Below are 21,294 nucleotides of genomic sequence, written 5' to 3'. Positions count from 1 at the left end.
GAGAAAGGCAGGGCTTTCTTTCCAATTCTAGTGTGGCTTGCTCTTGAAGTTCCTGAAGAGCACACTTTTTCTCCACTGCTTTGGCCCCTAAGGTTTCTTCACTGCTAGGACCCTGCATCGCACAACTTGCTTCAACATTTCGCTCCTGCAACTCTTGTTTTGTTGAGTTCTCAGTTCAGCTAGAAACAGTGCAGATCACTATATAGCAACATCTTGAAACTAAAAGAAAAAACTGTCAATACCCAGCAAAAATATCTTTTTTAAAAAAAGTAATCCAATAAATACTACACAAGACTTATGTTCAAAGGTCCCCAGTTTCCAAATAATGTTCTTTATGGCTGATTTTTCCCCTCCAGTCTAGGATCCAATCAGAGATCTTGCATTAAGTTATTATGTCTCTTTAATCACCTTCAATTTAAAACAGTCCCAGTCTTTTTTATTTTTCATGACGTTGACATTTTTGAAGAGGTCAGGCTAGTTTTCTTTGCAGCATGCCCCTCAGTTCTGATTTTGTTAGATTGCTCCTTCGTGATTAGATTCAGGTAAACCTTTTTGGCAAGGATACTATGTCAGTGATATGTCCTTCTCAGTGCATCACATCAGGGCCCCTGATGTTCATTTGTCCCATTATTGGTAACATTAAGTTTAATCACTTTGTTAAGGCAACATTTGTAAAATTTCTGTAAGGTACCTTTTAAATACCCTTTGTGGGGTAATATTTTGAGACTATGTGGATATCTTCTACCTTAGTTGGCTTACTTCCACGTGTCCATTGATGGTTATTACCTGAATACTCTTTTAAATAAACATTTGGAACAACAATGCTTCCTGTTCAAATTTTAAAATGATAATTACTTTATAATCTTTATAAGCATTTCCCTTCGTATTTAATTGATGAGAACTGTGGCATTTATTTGGGATCTTTTCCCTTTCGGCACAGACAGACATCTGAGGGAATTTATGCCACATGGAAGCTCAGCTTGCCTTGCCTTCAGAGGGAAGTTGTAGCCAGAGTAGTGGTTTTGGAAGCACAATATAGAATAACTTATTAAGGCATCAGCACTTAATGTTCTGTTGATAACCACTGTGCCAGACTCCAAATAACATGTGCCAGACATAATCTGTGCCTGTGAGAGATTCTGTAATGAATAAAAAATGGCAAAAGCCTTGTAAAAGCCTTTTTCCCGTCTGTCTCCAGAATTCTATAATTAAAACCTTTACTTCTCTTTTTAAAATTCCCATATTTTTTCCATATCTCTCTGAGGATCATACTCCTAAAACTTTCTTTTCTTTCTCAGAAAAGAAAGGTCCTCTCTGTCACCAATGCTGAATTGATACTCAGTGGGCTTCCATATGGTAACTCATTTCAGACAGAGGGGGATGATTTTAACCAGGTGAGTAGAAAAAGGCAGTAATAATAAAAAGTTGGGGGCACATGAAGACCTCAAGGTATGAAAAGCTTAGGTTAGCTTCTTGCTGAGCTTTAAGGTGTAAGTCCTGGGTCCCTCGGTGGAAGGCCCTTTCCTCTGTGTACCAACCAGAGTGTCCATCTCTCCCCTGCCTAGACTGACTCTGGACTGGGAGAAGTGCTGGTGATCTCCTTTGGCAGCACCTTTCCTGCCTGTGCAGGATACCAGCTTGCATGCAGGTCAGTGTTATTCCCAGATCACAGGAAGTCACCCTGGAAAATGGTCTTTTTGTTTGAAGGATTCCAGCTGTGTGTCTGCCCATCCTCATGCTTGATCCACCAGGAACTTGCTTTGTTCACATTTCAACAGTGCACGCGGGAGCATTTGTCTTGATAGTCTCTGAGATCATCCTGGCACCGGAGTCCCCAATGTGATTCCCCTGGAGACTAGAAGAGGGATTAGGACAAATTGAGAAGTTGGCTGAAGGGCTAGAGGCCTACAGATTCTCTTCAGTGAAGAGCAGATGATCACTACATAAAATGCAGAACTCTGGGTGAAACCCTTGAGATTCCAGGATCCCTCCCACGGACAAGGCTTGGAATGGCTTTCTCTTATACCGACTTTTCCCCCAGAGCTACTACTGAGTGGCCTGGGAGTCAGCTGGCTCTAAGAATCAGGCAGAAGGTAGGGCCTGACCTGGGAGCAGTTCTAAGGGTGAGCGAGAATGGCAGGAAAGGGCAGAGACTGCCGAACCCCACTCACTTGATATGCTGGATCCCATGGTTTCCAGACAGTGCGGTGGCAATGCATATCACCCCATCCATCCCCAAGGAATTCTCTTGAAGACTAGGCAGAGAAAAAAAGATGGAGACACCACAGTGAGCCATTCAGGGCAGAAGAACACCCCCGGGGAGCAGCACTGCATTATCTTGTGGGGCAGTTCTGGAGCTGATTTGTCCACAGGTGCCATAGCTACAGCGAGGAGGCAAGGAGGCGTTCAATCCTGAGACGAGTCTACCAGGAGCCAGGTTGTACCATCCAAGTGCCATGGAAATTATAAGACCAAAATGCTGATGTTAAGTGATTGATCTCTGACTTAAGCTAGGCAAAATGAAAAAACTCATCCACAATGTAGACCACAGTAATCAGAACAGTCTGAACTGTTTCTATTCAGAAGGAAGCAGCTACAGAGGAAATCAAGAGTATCTTATCTCATGGGGGAGGTTCCAGCAGAGAAGTCCTATGCTTTGGGGTGCAGATAGGGCTCTACGACTACTCACTTGAGTCTTCGGAGGCTGGAGTTGACCTTTAGAGCATTTGCTAGGGCTTTGGCTCCAGCCACCCCAATCGCATTTCCTCTTAAGCTGTAGGAAAAGACAGGAAATGTAAGGCACAGTGACAGCTGAGAGGTGAAAATGATACCTCTTCAGACGAGTGTGGGCTACTGGTTAGATGCAGCGTGGACTCAGCAACCATAGGGGGTCAGGCTGCTCTTTCCTTATACCCAGGCACAGAATTGAGTTCGGCTCCTGGAAGCAAGCAGGACACACAGGAGGGGTGAGCCGGCCCCGTCTGGGAGGTTTGTTGGAGCCCTCCCACTCTCCCTTTCACAGTCCAAAGAAAGAGCTGGGCTGAGACAGAAGCGGCAACACTCCATCCAGCAGTCCCTGTGTGCGCAGCCTACAGAACCACAGGAGCAGGGGTGACCTGGACATGCCTGCAAGCCCCACAGAGCTTGAGGCCCCAAACTCCTGGATCTCAAAGACCGAGATCAGTGGACACAGATCACCCCAGGGACCCCTAAACAGGACCTTGGAACATGTTCAGTCTGGGAAAGACCAAGAAGAGCAGGTACTCAAGAAAAGGACTCCATAATGACTCCCAGGGAAAAGGGGCGAAGCTGAATGGGGTAACTGGGGCATGCTTGATCTAAGTGAAGATATTTAATTGATTTGTGAGTTTCATATAAATTGCATTTTTTTCTCCCCGCTATCCATCTTGAATCAACAGCTTGGTTTCTTTGGTCAAGAGATTTTAACTGGAGGCTGGAATACTTACTCGAGAATCTCCAAGGTTCTGTTCACAGCCAGGGCCTCTCCCAGGGCCTGGGCCCCCGGTGCACCAATGGAGGCCACCTGGAGACTGTAAGAGGAGATGCTGTCAATGCAGACGAGCTGGACAGGCCGGGCCTCTCCAGCCCTCATACCTGCCCTGGGCCCAGCTTCCGTTCATGGTCGCCTTCGTTTTTACCACCCTTGACTTAGGGTTGAAAGTGGTGAAATAGCACTGAAAATTACTGGCTGTGATCTGTCCAAAGGATACTGCATATTCTACCCTCACTGTCTGCTGCCTGGGATATATCTAGATACTACGGTTATAGGAAGGAGAGGTAGTCTCCTGGAGAGTTTGGAGGAGAACACTTTCTGTACCCCTAATCTTGTTAGAACTGCAGGAGCAGGGATGAGCTGGACATCCCTTTCTCTGCATGGTTGCTAATATTAGGAAAATCAAACACAGCTTCCTTGACTGGGAAACAAAAATGGTTTTTCGTAAGAAAGAATGGTGAGGGGCTGGCTCCCTGGGCTGCTGTGCACATCAGGACTTACTAGAGAGCAGTGAGGGCTGTGTTTGCCTTCAGCGCACTGGCCACTGCACAGGCGCCTTCGTCCCCAATGGCGTTCTCCTGTAAACTGAACACAAAAGAGAGTGACCCTGGGCCCACAGGGCATGGGGCCAGCTCTCTAGCATGACATGCCGAGCTTGGACCTTCTATTTAATTCAGACCATACACACCATAGACTATACTCCCACGGTCACCCTGTATGGCTGCTGTAGCCCCATGGCCTCCTAATTAACATGCAGAGGGGTCTGGCATCTGCACAAGTCTGGACCATCAGAGGCCAACAAGAAAAGGGACACACGGAAGTACTGTCAACAAAGGCTTGGGACAAAAAAGGGTGTGTGTTTCAAAGCCAACTAGAAAACTGAAAGCCCTCTATCCCCAGGCCATTCTTGCTCATTTGTAGTAATTTAACAGACATTTGAGTGTGCATTGTGTATTAGCAAGACCAAGTCCACCTTTTTGGAACTCGGGAGAGGAGATGTGATTAAATGAGCAGTCACTATAGGCTAAGTGCAGGCTGCAGTGTGGTCCCAGAGAAACAGGTCTAAAACAAAACCCAAAGGATAAGAGATGGGGAGAGGGCCTAGCACATCTAAGGAACCCAAAGAAATTGAGTCAAGTCTTTTGAGTGTGAGACGAGGCTAAGGAGGCATAAAGGAAGCAGATGTTTGGGGGCCCTAGAAGCCATGCTAAAGGTCGGACTTCACTCGGCAGGCACTGGGAAGCCATTGAAACATCTCACCAAGACAGGGACAGATTTGCGTTTTGGAAAGATCTTGGCCAGCAGAGGATGGACTGGATGTGGAGGCTGCTGCAGTGATGCAGGTGAGTGATGCTGGTGGCCTGGACAGTGGCCACGGGGGTGGGACACTGGGAAGAGAATCAACAGGACTTAGAAATGAATCCACAGGACTTGGAAAAGAGCGAAGAGGATGTTTCTACTTTTCACGGTTGGCTGGTTCTAGTCATTCGCTGGGGAACCAAGAGGCAGGCTTGTGGGGGAGAACATTGGGGCAATTTGAAGTACCGGTGAGACACCCACGGGGAGGCACAGATGGGCAGTGGACACATGGGTCTTGGGCTCAGGAGAGAGGTGTGGGAGATAGATGTGGGGCCTCAGGACTTTAAAGCCTGGGAGAGGAGGAGAGCATCCAGAAGAGATGTCCTTCAAGGGAAAGGGGCCTGGGACAGAACCCTGAGGAACACCAGTATTTCAGAGTCAAACAGACCTAGCCAGAGATGGGATATTCTGGAATCCGAGAGAGAAGTAGCGTCAAAAGCAGATGAGACTCAAAAGGTTAAACAGAGTTACCATTTGACCCAGCAATTCCATTCCCAGGTGCCTACACAGAGGACTGAAAGCACATGCCTACACGGAAACTCATACGTGGATGTTCATAACAGCATTATTCATAATAACCAAAGAGAAACAACCCAAATGTCCAAAACAGAATGTGTCTTATCCATACAGTGGTGTATTATTCAGGCATGAAAAGGAATGAAGTACTGATACATGCTACAATGTGGATGAGCCTTGAAAACAGTAAATGAAAGTCACCAGTCACAAAAGACCACATATTGTATGATTTCATTTATAGGAAATGTCAAGAATAGGTAAATCTATAGAGACAGTAAATTAGTTGTTGCCTGGGATGGGGGCTGGAGGAAACCCAGATGGATCTGGTTTCTCTTAGAGGTTGATAGAAATGGTCTAAATTTATTGTGATGATGGTTGCACAACTGTGAAATACTAGAAACCAGTGAGATATACACCTTAAATGGGCAGATTATTTCTCAATAAAGCTGTTACATATTCTTAAAAGCAGATGAGAAGGGAAACATGCTGCTGGCCTTAGGAGGCTGTGTGCTGAGGGCATGGGCCCTGCACCTAGTGAGGTTTCAGATGCCCCTGCTCCCACGGCCCCGGTGGAGGCCCCACTTACTCAAGGCTGATCAGGCTCCTGTTGAACTGTAGTGCTTGTCCCAGGGCCCTGGCGGCACCGGCCTGGATGAAGTTCCACTGCAGGCTAGGCAGACACGGACCACATGACTACGTGGCCCAAGGCAGAGTCCAGGAGGTCCTGGACTCCAGAAAGAGGGGGATTCTCCCAGGAGAACCTGACACCAGGGGATGGAGTCCCTGCAGGATGGGTTCTAGAGGGACCACAGATAGAACTCCTCCAACCCTCCTCAGCCTTAGTCCCAAGGAGTCAACATTTACTTTCTGGTTAGGGGTGGGCACAGGGACAGGCTTAAATAAAGACTCCAGATGATCCCTGAATAAAGCACGTGACACAGGCACAGCAATGGGTACCCACCTCCCACCATTGGCCTCTCTGTGGATCAGCCTCAGAAAGCAGAGCAAGGGGCAGGGCTGGTGGCCTCTGCAAGTGATCACCTGCGGCCTGCTGGAGTCCCCAGAGACCATGTGAGGGATGCCCAGAGCTGGACTTGGTCTCCTGCATAGCTAGTTTGGATGTAGCCCTGCAGCTCTGGGCAGGGGATGGGGTGGGGGGCGCCCCAAGGACTCACTGAAGGGACTTGAGGGTGTGGTTTTCTCTCACTGCCACTGCGATGGCCTGGGCACCCTGGTCGTGGAGGAGGTTGGCTGTCAGGCTAGAAGGAGAGGAACAGGGCAAATGAGCAGAAGCTGCCATGATGTCCCCTGTCCTTGCTCCCTAGGGAATCCAGACCACTCTCCTGCAACCCAAGGACTGCATTGGGTCAACGAGGATAGCTTGGCTCTCGCTTACGGAGCCCTTGCATGTGCCAGGCACATGCCCTGGACTGTTGTAACAGATCTGACACCCCCATGGGGAATGAGTCCAGGCTCAGCTCAGTGAGGTTCCATGACAGGTCATGCACCAGGAGGTGGCAGAGGTGCCCAGGGACTCACTCCTGATTCCTGTACTTAATGCTGCCCCTCACGATGTGGCCCCTTCCACATGCTCATCCATAGCAATGGGACAGGGGTGGGGGCAGAGAGTTTCCACTAACTTCATCCTCATATAATTTATGACATGAGAGTGGGAGACTTGTGTCAGATTTGCCACCAGGGGCCAGGTTTCCTCGCTACCTCCTCCAGCCAGGCCCTTCAGCCTTTTATAATGGCCTGGCCCATCAGTCCCTGTTCTCTGCGTGCATGAGGACCTGGCATAAAGGAGGCTTAGGAATCACAGCCTGCCCCCTACCCCCATTCCTCTTTCACGTACTCCAGGTTCTTCAGGGTGCAGTTGGTGCAGAGAGCTCGAGCCAGATCCTGGGCTCCCTCTGGGCTGATGGAGTTTTCTCGCAGGCTGAGGAAAGAGAAGACCCTGAGCTGCTGACCAGGCAGATGAGGCCTCTGGGGGAGACAAGCCCAGGCGTGCAGGCTTTAAGAACCAGAGAAACCTCAGGTGGCAACTGGCCTTGCTGAGTGATCTGGGTGTGGTGTGTGCCTCCAGCGAGCCCAGGTTCTGGTGGCTAGGCAGCCAAGTGTCTCCCTTTAGGACCTAACAGTAGGACATTCTAGGAGGAAGAGGGTAAGACAATGGGCTCTCAGAGCTGTGAGGGGCAGGCATGCATGCTTGGGTGCCTAAAGGACTTCTGCATGGGCAGGGAGCAGCAGAACTGGTCAGCTGAGGGCCACAGCTGCCCCTGCCCTCACAAGAGCAGGAAGAGTGCAGGATGCCAGCTCTGGAACCAAGCTGCCCAACACTAGGTCGTCACCATAACCAGCCCACGGGGTAGTGTGGGCTTCCCGCACCAGCCTTTCCTTCCAAGTCCCAAAGCCCTTTTAGACCCCCTGATGAAAGGGATACCTGGTTGGAGAGGGAGGCTGGGACTTACTTGAGGCTGAGGAGGGTTCGGTTGGCACAGAGGGCCCCCGTCAGTGCTGCCACTCCTGCGTCACTGATGGAATTGCTCTGCAGGCTGCAGACAGAAGAGAGGGCACATTTGGCCCGGTTGTCTCAGGAACCAGAGGGAGCCATTAGTCCAGTTGAAGCACTGAGTTCAACAGGGGGTTGGGGGATCCTTGAGGCAGGTGCCACCCCACACTGTTCTTTTCACCATCCCTCTTTCCTCTCCCACCCCCACATTCTAGCCCCTGCTAGGCCAGGGCAGGTGGGTATAGCACAACCTGCCCCAGAGTTTAGACTCTGCTTTGTTTCGGGTGGCTCCAAATGGCTCAGAGAGGGGGCATGAGCTGTGTCTGTGGTACACAGAGAAGGTGGAGCAGTTAAGTCTCCCCAGTATGCAGGCAGTGCCAAGCTCTCCGACCCTGCACCAAGGTCACTGCAGTTGACCTCTCTTTAGCTCCCTGCACTAACTTCTAAAGGGCTCTCAGTGCTTGTTGTCACCCTGAAAACTACAGAACCAACACCAACCCCTACTGTCCAGGGAAATGGAGCTGGTGTGGTAGGATGGAACAGGTAGAGTGGGCATGGAGGGAGAGACACTGAGATCATAGTATGCCCAGGGTTGGAGGTTGGTTGGGTTCTGGCAGGGAAGTGGCCCTGACTGACAGCCCTCCTCTAGGACCCACCCACCTACTGGATGAGGAATCTGAAGAGGACAGGGAATAGGGTGGGGGAGTCACTCTCTGCCCACAGCCACCCCTGGAGGATAGTCAGGCAGACTCACTCCAGGCTCTCCAGGACCTGGTTCACCTTCAGGGCCTCGGCCAGGGCTTTGGCACCTCCATTGCCAATGCTATTACTGGAGAACCTGCAAGAGATGGGACACTGGTGAGCTGGCCTCCTGGAGCGGCTGGGCAGGGTAGGGCCCAGAGATCAGGGTCTAGGGAAGGGCTATGTTTGTTGTCTCAAGGGTGCCAGTACACAGTTTCTCCTGCTTGAGGCTGGTTGGACAGTGGCCTCTATAAGTGACCTCCTGCTTCCTATAAGAGATCAAGGTAGCAAGTCCTTCTTGGCTCCCTGGCGGGGGGTAGGGGCCAGAAGGGAGGACCAACTCTTTAGTGAGAGCTATTTGTGATACTTTGTGTGAGGGCAGCTAGGAAATGCTTTTTTCTTCTGCCAGCTGAGAAGGCAATAAATGTGAGCCTGAGACAGTTGTGGCTCACTCAGTCCTGGGAATCTGGGTCTCCATTCTCCTTGTTCAGTCCCTGGGAGTCCAAAGCCAGTTATTCTTCACCTATACATTCATCCGCCCATCCACTCTCATATCCATCTGTTCATCTATCCACCCATCCACTCATCTACCAGTCTGTGCATCCAGCCATCCCCATGCTCACAAATATTTGCAATGTGCTGGGCATTGTGTTAGTCACTGAGAATATCAGTTTGGCCCTGCTGCATTTCTCACATGAGCTCCTTCAGACTTCTGTTCTGCTTCAGGGCATCTGCCATCTGCTGGGCTCCCACAGGCCCGATGGTGTTCTTCTGCAGGCTGTAGGAGAGGAGAGGGGTCCTTCAGCAAGGCTGGTCACAACCATTCCCAAGCCAAGGATACTCTGATTCACGGTGAGAGGTCAGAGACTACTGAGTGCTGAGCGCCACTTCCATGCATCGCAGCATGGGGGAGGGGTCTTCAGGAAAGGCCTGCGGATTGTTGCCAAAGTGATGTCCAGAGATTGACATTATTATGTGGAGACTAAGAAGCAAAGGTAGCTAGGCCCACCTTTGTCAGAAACTGGAAAGCAGTGGCCTGTAGATACTGATAATATCCAGCAACCTCCTGAGTGGGGACTTTCAGGTACGGGTACCACTGGCCCCTTACCCATCCAACCCTCTCAGCACTCAGCAGCCTACCTCCACGTAGACCAGCCAGCAGCCTGCCTCCCAACCCTACAGCCTTCCCTAGGCAGACCCTCCTCCACTTACGTTCCTCTTCTCCAAAAGATACTTCCTCGTACATTAAACCTGGAGATGGGGATGTTACAGGAGAACCCCTGTGCTCATCCCAGGACAGGCTGGGCAGGACCACTTTTGTATGAGGCTAAATACAATCTAAACAAAAGGGAATTTCCCCTGGTTCCAAAAGGTAAAGAGACACCCCCCCCCCCCTTCTTAGTGTATTTCCCTGTTGTAGTTGTAAATCCTTTCCCTGTTCCTTTGAGAAGTATGTAAATCTTTGAAAAAGCTAAATAGAAGCTTCTTGCCAGGTTTAGGGCCTTGGAATGTCTTTCTTAAGGGCCTTGGAACCATCTCTTTGAAATGTACACATCAAAGAAGATGGCACAGGCTCCAAGTTGTAAGTGCCTCCTTGTCATGAAGATTTGAGGTTTTAACTTTCCTTTGGCTAAAGGCAATTAACAAACAGATGGCTCCCCCAACTACCAGGCTAATTTAGGATAACTATGTGTGATAAATGGTGCTGTCCGGTCCTCTTACTTGAGGACAAGTTGTTTATCTTGGAAATGTGAGTAATGAGTTGTATCTGTTGGCTATAGAAAAGGGTGTGATTTTTCCCTGTCTTTGCAGCCGCATCAGTGGGTTGCCTATGATGCCTATTACAGTCTCGTTGAATGTTTGTTCAAATAATAAATCTGTTTTGTTCTTTCTCACATTTGGGGAGAGGGCTTTCTGGATTGGCAGGAGGCTTTATTTTTAATTTTTTGCCCAACACCTGTTCTCTGGAAAAGCAGTGGACATCAAGTTTTCCAGGGGCCATTCAGACAGGTCAGAAAGCCTCAGGACCTTGCCCCATCCATCCCTCCTTGCAGAAAATAGGCAGAGAGGCCCTTGGAGGAAGAGATGAGAGAGTACAGAGGAGGCTCTCTGATGGCCAGCATGTCCACTCACTGCATCACAGAGAGGGTCCGGTTGGCTGCCAAAGCCTCAGCCATGGACTTGGCACCATCATCCCTGATCCTGTTGCTCTGGAGGCTGTGGAGGCAAGGAAGAGGCGCATCACAAATGGAACACACAAGGGCACCCAATGGTGGCCTGAACTCCCACTGCAGTGTCACCAATGCCCAAGGGAGGGCAGCAGCTGCCCTCAGTGAGAAGAGGCTTTGACCACTAATGCCCTCAAGGCACACCACACACGAACTGGGAACAAAGGGCCCTTCCCTCTGCTGCCCTGATCTTAGGTTCCCCTCTGGGTCTCTAAGCACTTGCCTGCTGACTGGGGTCAAGGTGCCCATGGTGTCTGGATAACAATAGCTAGGTCTCCATAATCCTAATTACAGCTAAAAGTCACAGCACCCAAGTGTTGGTGAGGATGTAAAGAAATTGGAACTCTCATCCACTACTGGTGGCAATATAAAATGGTGTGGCCACTGTAGAAAACAGACTGGTGGTTCCTCAAAAGGTTAAACATAAAGTTACCATGTGACAAGCAAATTCCACTCCGAGTCATCTACCCAAAAGAATTACAGACAGATGTGCAAATACTGTGCACAGATGTGTACAGCAACATTAGTCACATTTCCAAAAGATGAAGACAACCTGACTGGGCAGTGGCTGATGAATGGAATATTATTCAGCCATAAAATGGAATGAACTACTGATACATGCTAAAATGTGGATGCTTCCATTTACATGAAATATCCAGGATAGGCAAATCCATTGAGCAGAAAGCAGACTGGTGGTTGCTGAAGGGAGGGGAGAATGGGAAGTGACTGCTAATGGGTACAAGGTCTCCTTTTTGGGTGCTGAAAATATTCTGGAACTAGATAGAGGTGACAGTTGCACAATTGTGAGTGTATTATGTGCCACTGAACTGCACACTTAAAAATTATGAATTTTGTGTGAATTTCACCTCGATATAAGTAAATCAGGACAGGGAGAAGTAGCCACTGCGGTAAGGAGAGATGAGTCAGGCGGCCAAGCAGCCAGAATAAAGATAAAAGAATTCAAAAGTAATAAAAATGAAACTTCTCCTAAGAAAACAGATTCCTGGTGAAAAGAACATGGATGTAGCCATGGTCAAAACAAGAGCAGCTGAATCAACTGAGACACCCACCCAAATGCTATCTTCACTTAAGCTGATAAAGATGGGTTCCAATGTGGAATCATTACTCAGAGCATCTGTTACACAAGGTGTTCACACAGACCACCTTGAAATTGGTCCCTACGAAAGACCTTCTGATAGAAAATGCACCATATTGTGTTAAGCCAACTCAGAAGCAATGAACTTTCTAGGATAAAATGAAGTCTTTATAATTTTTAAATTTAAAATATGTAAAATGTATAACTGGAGCAAAAATAAAGACATACATATACATAAAAACAAAACAAAATAGTTGTACACATTCAACTAAGGATGGTTACAACCACTGGCTCCTAAGAGGAGCACAGCAAACCACACCAAACCGTAAGGATCTTCTGGAGGATGGGCTTTCAATGTCTTGGAAAACACCCCGGGAATATTCTGACACCATGGTCTTGGGGCTTTCTCACTCAATGGAGGACGAGAGGTTTTTCTCCTAGATTATTTTGCCCCTCCACCTTTACATACCTCTGTCCTTCTTCTCCTCTGTCCCTTGCTCAGGTCGTAAACACAAACACAATAACCAGGGAGGAGCTGGAATCTGGAGACTTGCTATGGATACAAGATCCTGTGGTACCCACTGGGTGGGAGCTGGTATCTCATGGCCATATTTTGAATTACCTCCCACTCGATGAGTGGCACCTGAGGTTTTTTCGTCCCTCTCTAGGGGGAAGCAGGTGACACCTACCTCAGAGAGACCAAAGTGCGGTTAATCTTCAGAGCATCTGCCAATGCCTTGGCCCCTTGAGGCCCAATGGAATTACAGCGGAGGCTGGCGGAAGGAAGAGAGAAAGAACCATTCTCTTTCATCCAGTTCCCAGGGAGGGAAGGAGGAACAGAAGTCACACTGACCTTTAAATATATGCTCCTTGAACAGAATGTATCGGGGTTTAGGATTCCATGTTTGGTGCAAGTGAGAGAGATTTTTGTGTAGACAAACAAGGATGGAGTTTCTGAAGGTGCCCCACACAATGGGAAGAAAATAGGATCTGATGCACTAGTGGGCATGGGCCAGGTGTGGAGAGGAGGATGGTAACTCCAGGTTCAGGGCCGAAATTCTGGTGCTTTCTGGGTGAGTCTGAATAGCTGAGCAGAAACTATAACTTTGCTCAGCTATTCTTCCAATCCACCCATGGGAGAGTGTGGTCAAGGGGACTTCACCAGATGTCTCACAAGTGCTCCCTGTCCCAATGTTGAAAGATTGGCTTTTGGTGCTGTACTTACTCTAGAGAAGTCAGACTTCTGTTGACAAGGAGGGATCTGGCCAGAGCTTTGGCCCCTTTGTTACTGATCTGGTTCTCAGCCAAGCTGCCCAAGGAGAGGGAGAGGATTAGTTATGGCAAGTCTGTAAATCTCATCCTCAACTTCAGGCTCATGATCCAAACCCCTCAGCTTCACCAGCATCACTAGAACCTGGATGCAGGCGGACATCAGGTGAGCCCTGGGACAGAATGCCAGGCCCAGAAAAACCTCTGAGTAGACAGACAGACCTGCACACTGGCAAAGGGTCCCAGGGAAGTTTGGCCAGAATTCAACACAACTGCTACAAAACACAGGAAAGAGGGCAGGCAGTTACAGAAGTCTACCACATGGACCCCAGCCAGTGGTGTACTAGAAAACTGGCTCTTAGGAAAAACCAAAATACAAAATCCCTAATTTATAGCATTGGCCAATTTCCATGGTATAAATACTCCCACCATGGCCAATTTCAAGCGCTCACAGCTTGAAGAAAATTTAACATATCTCATGAACTCATAGTTCTAGCACACCCTTTTTCTAATGCAAGAAAGGAAAATGGTAGAGTTATTATAGAACTAACTTTAAGGTAAAATAAGTACATCTTTATCTGCCTTGAAAGGGCAATTCCAGGAATATGCTGGTGGATCAACCTAATGTAGCTTCATGTACCTAATTTCAGAAATGGTAACTGATGAAATTTAATGTTTCTTAGACACTTAAAACTGTGGGGAAGCCCATGGGATACAATTAGATTTCCCAGTGCTTTTCAAGCTATGTTTCAAAGACCCCTAAGTTTCCACAGAAAAGCTTCAGGAGCCACCAGGAGTCTGAGAGGGAGCCAAATGCTGGATTCTGGTCCCCCATCCCCTCTTCTTTCGATCCCAGAAGCTTCCCCTTTTATCTGACTTATTAGGATTCTGCTTGATATGCCAGAATATCAAGAGCTCTACCTGGCTGGCATGGCTCAGCAGTTGAGCATCAGCCTATGATCTAGGAGATCCCAGTACAATTCCTGGTCAGGGCACATGCCCAGGTTGTGGGCTCGATCCCCCACAGGGGTTGTGCAGGAGGCAGCAGATCAATGACCCTCTCTCATCATTGATGTTTCTATCTGTCTCTCCCTCTCCCTTCTTCTCTCTGAAATCAATAAAAATATATTTATATATTTTTAAAAGGGTTCTGCCCAGTTTTGCTCAGTAGTTAGAGTGTTGGCCTGTGGACTGAAGGGCCATGGATTCGATTCCAGTCAAGGGTCCGTACCTTGGTTGCAAGCTTGATCCCTGGCCCAGGTTGGGGCACATGCAGGAGGCAACCAATTGATGTATCTGTCTCACATCGATGTTTCTCTCTCTCTCTCTCTCTCTCTCTCTCTCTCTCTCCCCCCTCCCTTCCACTCTCTAAAAAGCCAATGGGAAAAAATCCTCAGTGAGGATTAACAACAACAAAAAAGCGTCCTATGGCTTTAAAAACATTTGAAGACCATCCAGATTACCTTCTGTATAAATGTTCTCAGGCTCTAGAGAGCCTCTGTCCACTCCCTCACCACAAGATTTTTATAATATTTTATAAGTAATATTTCATGAGCCATGTGTGTTTTGTGAAGGATCCCTTAGGCATTTCGAACAAGGATGTGGCACTGACGACCAACCACAGAGAGGTAAAGAAGAGCATGTGGCCAAAGAGGGAAAACTTTGAGAAAATTGAGCCTGGTACCATGTCAGCACATACAGTGTTTGGAGAAATGTCTCCATGTCCACAATAGCCTCTCATCCTCACCATATCCTTTCTCTCGTCTTATAGGTGAATTCCTGAGCCTCCAGAACTTTCCACCCGTGAATGGGTGGAAACAAGCAGCTGCATCTTGAGACATATGCCTCAAAGTACCTCTCTTTGAAAGTACCACTAGCCAGCTGAGCAGAGAGGAGGATGGGAAAGGAGCCCTCAGACCCCGAGAGACAGGTGGGTGCCCTGGGCGGAGTCTCCTGGGTTAGTGTTACCTGATTCTCTGAATGCGACAGTCCTTTCCACTCAGCACACTGCCCAGCAGCTCCATCACAGGGTCCTGGAACTGGTTGGTGTCCAGCCTGGTCGGGAGGAACAGCAATAGTGAGTGTCACCACCGGCCACAGGCAGGGTGGATGAAGTCCCTGGCTGGCATCGGGGCAGCAAGAGGTGGCTCTACAGTCAGACACCCAGGCTGGGATCTTCTCCCTTTCCCTTCTCTCCATTCCAATGTAGCTCCCACCATACGGCCCAGAGGTTTAGGGCAGCACGCCCAGCATGCTCACAGTTTTCCTACAAAGGTGAACTGACATGAGCCCTTAGGCTCCTATCCAGAGGGCTGTCTTCCCAGCAGCCCCTCACACCGTGTGCATCTGTGGGACCCTTGCTGCCAGTCCTCCTCCTTCTGAGGACATGGAAATTGCTCTCAGGTCCTGAATGGCCCTGGCCCTGCTGCCCTCCCCCAATCCTCTGCTGAGGTCAAGAGCCTTGGACAGAGGATGGGCTGAGGGTGGAGTGAGTGGGTATGGCTTCTTTTGACACTGCGATGGTTCACAGGGTGTTATAGGTTAAATCATGTCCCCCCAAAAGATATGTTGGCATTCTAACCCCCCAGTTCCTCATGAGTGTGACCTGATTTGGAAAAAGGGTCATTGAAGACCTAATTAGATAAGATGAGGTCATACTGGAGTGAGATGGGCCTGTCATCCCATATGACTGGTGTCCTATGTGAAGACAAAGACACGGAGAAGGTGGCCATGTGACCACAAAAGCGGAGATTGGAGTGATGCATTTATAAGCCCAGAGTTGCCAGGAGCACCACAAGCTGGAGGGGTGGGAAGGATCCTCCCCTAAAGGTGCCAGAGGGAGCACAGCCCTGCCAACACCTTAATTTTGGACTCTGGCCTCCAGAATGTGAAAGAAAATGTTTCTATTGTTTTAAGTCACCCAGTTTGTGGTCCTTTGTTACAACAGCCCCAGGACACTGATTCAGAGGGTCATGGTGGAGGGGAAGCACTTTCCAGGTCCTCTACTCTCTTCTCTGCCAACACACCCTGCGCACCCCACCCTGGCGCCCACCTCAGACTTCGACAGTAGAGCAGCTGGGGCAACAGGCTCTGAAGGACTCCCTGACTGAGGCACAGGGACAAGTTGGCCTCCTGAGCGCAGGCATCTGACACCTGCAGAAGGTAAGCCAGGGCGGCTCGGTGCGGGGGCCCGGTCAGCCTGGCCAGGCCTCCGTTCTCCATGGCCTCCTGCACACTGCGGGCCAGCTCTGTGTGCTGCAGCTCATGCAGGCAGTACAGGACATTGACTGCCCGGGCACAGACCACCGTGTCGGGGTGCAGGCAGCCCTGCAGGAGCTGGGCCGCCTGCATCCGGGAGCCCTGGTGCTCGCCGGGGGCCACCAGGGAGCCAGCCAGTAGGGCATTGACCCTTGGAGACAAGAGGCCAGAGAGGAAGCGAAGGAACACATCCAGTCGGCCGTCCTCAGCCTGCATGGCCCGCTGGGCGGCGCTCCTGAAGTGCGTGAGGAAGCCCAGCCGAGGCCAGGACACGCCGCCCTCAGTGAAAAGGTCGAAGATGGCCCTCTTGGAGGCACCGTAGTAGTACGCGGCCCCCATGAACTCCTGCAGGGACAAGTGGGTGAAGCCGTAGGCTGCCGAGGAGCCCAGGGTCTCCTCCCGCTGCAGGAAGTAGCTGCACAGAGCGCTCTGCAGCAGAGCAAGGTCCACACCAAACGCCTTCAGGTCCGGCTCGTAGAACACGTACTTCTTCTTGACCAGCCCGTGGAAGGCCAGCCGGCCCAGCGTCCCCACCATCTTGCGGCCACTGTGGCCCAGCTGCTCAATGCGAGGGCTCGCCTTGCCCTTCTCCTGCCCCTCCCCGCTGAGGGCCATCCTGAAGTACCAAGAGTAGAGCTCGCACAGGGTCCTTGGTGGCCACAGCTCTGCGTCCTGGGGCTCCCGCTTGTGGCGGCACAAGTGACCCAGTGCTAACCCCGCGAGCCGGCAGAAGGCTGGGATGGTGCACATCAGGTACAGGGCCCTGTCGGCCTGCATCTGGCTCAGGACCCAGTCCAAGAGGACCTGGTCCTCGGGGAACATCTGCTCTAAACATGCTTTCATCTCCTCTTCGTTAAAGCCCCGGATCTCGGTCATCCGGTCCACCAGGCCCCCAGGGATCTGGCCAGCTGCGCTGGGACGGGAGGTGACCCAGACAGAAACTTCTGGGAAGAGGTTGCCCCGGATGATGTTGGTGATCAGGTGGTCCACCTGTATCTCCTTCTTGGGGTCAGTGCAGGCCACAGTGTTGGAGAAGTCCAGAGGAGTCTTACACTCATCTAGGCCGTCCAGAATAAGGAGAACTTTGGCCAGGGCTGCCGCGTCCAGGTCAGACTCCCCAAAGTGCGGAAAGACAGAGCGAATGAGTCTGTCTGCAGACAGCTTTTCATGGATGTTGAGATCCCGGAAAGTCAAAGGCAGCACCAGTGAGAAGTCCTTTCCGACCTGCCCCTGGGCCCAGAGGCAGACAAAGTCCCTCACCAGGGTGGTCTTGCCCACACCAGCCACCCCAATGGTGATGGAGATGCGGGGCGGGATGGATACCCGCGACAGAGGCAGGAAGAGCCTGCTCAGGGTGATGGTCCTGGCAGAGCGCCAGCCCCCTCGTGTGGCCTCCACCTGGGTGAAGTCATGTTCCCTCAGCTGCAGGTCCATCAGGCCCTCCACCAGCAGGAGGTTGGTTAGCCTGGGAGAGGGGCCACCCAGCTCCAGTCCACCTCCTGCCCTGCGCAGAAGGGCCTCTCGGTGTCTCTGTATCTTCAAGTCTGTGGGATGGAGGCCAGAGGGGAGGGCTGGAGAGGGCAGGTGAAAAGAAGGGTAGGGGGGAGGACTGGGGGTGGCAGGTCAAAGGAAGGGGAAGGAGGTAGAATTGAGGGGAACAAAAGGATGGGACGGAGAGAGGGCCTGGGGACACCCCTCCATCTGCCTACCATTGCCGTGAGGTGCCTGCGGAGAGTCGGGTGTCTTGTCAGGGGTCTGTGGGGTCAGGGAGCCCTGACAGCCTTTCCCAGCCAGCAGGTCCATGAGGGCTTTCACCTGCTCGGCCGGGGAGCCAGCACCGAGGCCCTGGCCAGCCTCCCTGCCCATCTGCACCTCTTGCTTCCTCATGGAGTCCAGGATTGCTTCCAGGAGCTGTGAAGAGAGGGCCTGAACCTGCTGCCTGTAGTCTCTCTGCCCAGTAGCCTGGGACAGGTAAGGAGCCTCCAAGGATGTGCGGGACCTCATCCTTTGCAGACCCACCCTTTCTCTTCCCCGAGCTAGTGGCCCACAGTCTGACCATCAGGAAGGGGTTGGAAGGGCTCTTTGTTCCTGGAGACTGAGAATAGTTCCTGATGCCACAGCATTGCTCAGATGCAGGGGGGCCAAATGAACGAGAACCCAGGCCCAAGCTCGAACCTGAGCTCTGCCACTTACTGGTTGTGCGACACTGGGCAGGCCGCCTGAGCTCTCTGTGCCATGGTGTCATTTGTAACCTGGAAACAGCGATGCGGTTCTGAGCAGGTCCACTCACAAGAAGGGAAGAAGGAAAGAAGCAGTCTGGGAGCTACATGCTGTATGACTCCAACTCTAGGCTGTTCTGGAAAAGGCAACACTCTGGAGACAATAAAAAGATCAGTGGTTCCCAGGGCTTGGGGTGAGGAGGGAGGGATGAATCGGTGGAGCACAGAGGATGTTTAGGGCAGTGAAACTACACTGTGTGATATACTACAATGGTGGATAGATGTCATTAGATGTTTGTCCAAGTGCATAGAATGCCCAACACCAAGAGTGAACCCTCGCCTGGCTGGGCGTGGCTCAGCGGTTGAGCGTTGACCTAGGATCCAGGCGATCAGGGTTCGATTCCAGTCAGGGCACATGCCCGGGTTGCGGGCTCAATCCCCAGTAGGGGGCGTGCAGGAGGCAGCCGATCAATGACTCATCACTGATGTTTCTCTCTCTCCCTCCCTCTCCTTTCTTCTCTCTGAAATCAATAAAGATATATTTAAAAAAAAAAAAAAAAAAAGAGTGAACCCTCAAGTAAACTATGGACTCGGGGTGATAATGACGTGTCAGTGTAGGTTCATCGGTTGTAACAAATGTGTCACTCTGGTGAGGATGTCCATAGTGGGGCAGGGGTATATGGAAATCTCTGTACTCAATTTTTCTCTCAATTTTTCTGTAAAACTAAAACTGCTCTAATAACTAAAGTTGAGTGATTAAAAAAGAAACAAAGAAAGAGGGAAGAAGTCAAAAGAGAGGGCAAGTTGGTTCTCAGAGCAGTTGTAGCTACTCTTCTTACTTTATCTCCTGGAGTCTCCTGGAAAAGCAGGGGCTCCTGACCCACTGGCAGCAGTTTTCTGTTGGAAACAGTGATGCAGAGGCGCTAAGAGGCAAAGCCATGTCTGAGTCCCACCCACTCACATTCCTTTTCCTCCATGTATCCTGCCCCCTGTGTACCCCTCCCTCAGCTAAGGTAGACACTTGAGGACCCCGAGCCACCTCCATCTCACCCCCTTCTCACCTGTGGCCCACCCAGGACAGCTCCTCCAGCAGGGCCTCAGGAACTCAGCGGGGGAGGGTGAGCCATCCCTCCTCCAGGGGTCTAGAAGAGAAAACAGGCCTCAGGGCTGGGCAGAAGTCACACCTACTGCTTTGGGCACACAGCTCATTGGACCAGGCCCAAGCATGCCTTCCAGTCCTGTGTTCTCTGGGTCTCTGCGTTACTCACGTAAAAGGATTCACTGGCTACAGCCCCAAGGACCCAACACACACTCCCCGGCCTTGGATTTGCATTGGGATTCCTGGCATTTTAACTTAGGACAAACCTTTCCACCTGGAAAATGCTAAAAGAAGCTTAGCTACAAGTAAATAGCATTTCCCAGCCATTTAGTTCATAGCGGTGTTAGAGAGTTGAGCGTAACGGATTTGAGGTAGATGAACTAATGTGGGAACATTAGAAAGCAGCCAGGACGAGCCACCCCTGCTTCTTCCCAATCCTATCGGCTGCTCTCACTCTTTCAGCTTTCTAAGTGTCAAAACTAAGTGGGAGGGGGAGACATGAGATTTTGATTGAAGTAACGGTAATGTGGGGATTGTTGAGATCTTTCTTTAGATCCTTCAGTAAAACTATAGTTTTTCTTATCTAAATCTTGCCAATTTTTTATTTGCATCTAGGTATTTTTAAATAGCTTGTGTTGAATTTTTTGGTATCAAGACAGTTTTTGTGTATTTTACCTCATATCCAATTAACATATAAAGTATTCATATTAGTTCTCTTCAAGCTTTTATATTACTGCAGTACAAATGATTTAATCTCTTTTTAAAAATTATAACTCTTATTTTGAACAATTTTTCTACATTGGCCAGACCCCCAGGCACTGCTGAGTGCAGCAGTTGTAGCAGCGTCTTTGTCTTGTCCCTGACTCTGCCAGCCCAAACCGTTAGGCCTGATGTTTGTGACAGACTTCTAATTAGCTCTCTTTTCTTGGAAAAGATTCTTTCGATTCCTCATTTACTATTACCATTCAAACAACATTATGTAATACTGTTGAAGGCTTACTGTGTTCCAGACATTACGCTAAACACTATACTTACGTAATTTCATTTACTTCTTGTAAAAACTCTCACTACCATAATTTCTCCCATTTTTATAGATGAGTTTAAATAACTTGCCTAAGGATCCACAACTGGAAAGCAGTGAGTTGAGACAGAAACCAAAGGTTCCCTGGCACCAACACTTGCGCTGTGTAACCTGCCTCTTACAGTATGTTACACTTTTTTAAAAATTTAAGCATATCTGTTAAATTAACAAATGACTTTCTAATATCACATCACTTTAAAATGTCACATGATTTATTTCCATTCATTCATCCAACCGGCAGATATTTATTGAGGGCCTATTGTGTGTTCCGGGCCTGGGGAATGTGAAGACAGACAAGTTAGACAAAGTCCTTACCCTGTACATGTGGCAGGGACTTGGGAAACAGCAATAGAGAAGAAAACCAGTGACTAAGCGGGGTGATTCTGATGGTGATTAGTGAAT

At 49.8% G+C, this 21,294-nt stretch overlaps 1 protein-coding gene across 1 annotated transcript; it reads right to left on the bottom strand.

The window, feature by feature from the left end:
* Positions 1-1,764: 1,764 nt before the first annotated feature.
* On the bottom strand, positions 1,765-18,380 carry NLRC3 (NLR family CARD domain containing 3). Its single transcript, XM_016211416.2, has 17 exons — positions 18,203-18,380; positions 16,288-18,037; positions 15,204-15,290; positions 13,192-13,275; positions 12,656-12,739; positions 10,776-10,859; positions 9,337-9,420; positions 8,656-8,739; positions 7,861-7,944; positions 7,245-7,328; positions 6,565-6,648; positions 5,976-6,059; positions 4,016-4,099; positions 3,468-3,551; positions 2,690-2,773; positions 2,172-2,255; positions 1,765-1,855 (listed from the first exon to the last, which is right to left on the bottom strand). The coding sequence occupies exons 1-17, from the start codon at positions 18,378-18,380 to the stop codon at positions 1,765-1,767; spliced, it is 3,198 nt and encodes a 1,065-aa protein (XP_016066902.2).
* Positions 18,381-21,294: the final 2,914 nt, after the last annotated feature.

Source organism: Miniopterus natalensis, chromosome 3 (assembly GCF_054644295.1).
Source record: "Miniopterus natalensis isolate mMinNat1 chromosome 3, mMinNat1.hap1, whole genome shotgun sequence".
Classification (NCBI taxonomy): domain Eukaryota; kingdom Metazoa; phylum Chordata; class Mammalia; order Chiroptera; family Miniopteridae; genus Miniopterus; species Miniopterus natalensis.
The sequence above is the reverse complement of the archived record's forward strand: the minus strand, read 5'-3'. Positions and strand labels throughout refer to the sequence as shown.

What these genes read in the sequence shown, in the direction of transcription:
- NLRC3 (XM_016211416.2), bottom strand. Translation starts at nt 18,380, where the DNA reads ATGAGGAAGCAAGAGGTGCAGATGGGCAGGGAGGCTGGCCAGGGCCTC. An exon ending in GCAGGCACCTCACGGCAATG is followed by an intron (nt 18,038 to 18,202) that starts GTAGGCAGATGG and finishes TCCATCCCACAG; the next exon opens with ACTTGAAGATACAGAGACAC. An exon ending in AGAAGTCTGACTTCTCTAGA is followed by an intron (nt 12,740 to 13,191) that starts GTAAGTACAGCA and finishes TCCTTCCGCCAG; the next exon opens with CCTCCGCTGTAATTCCATTG.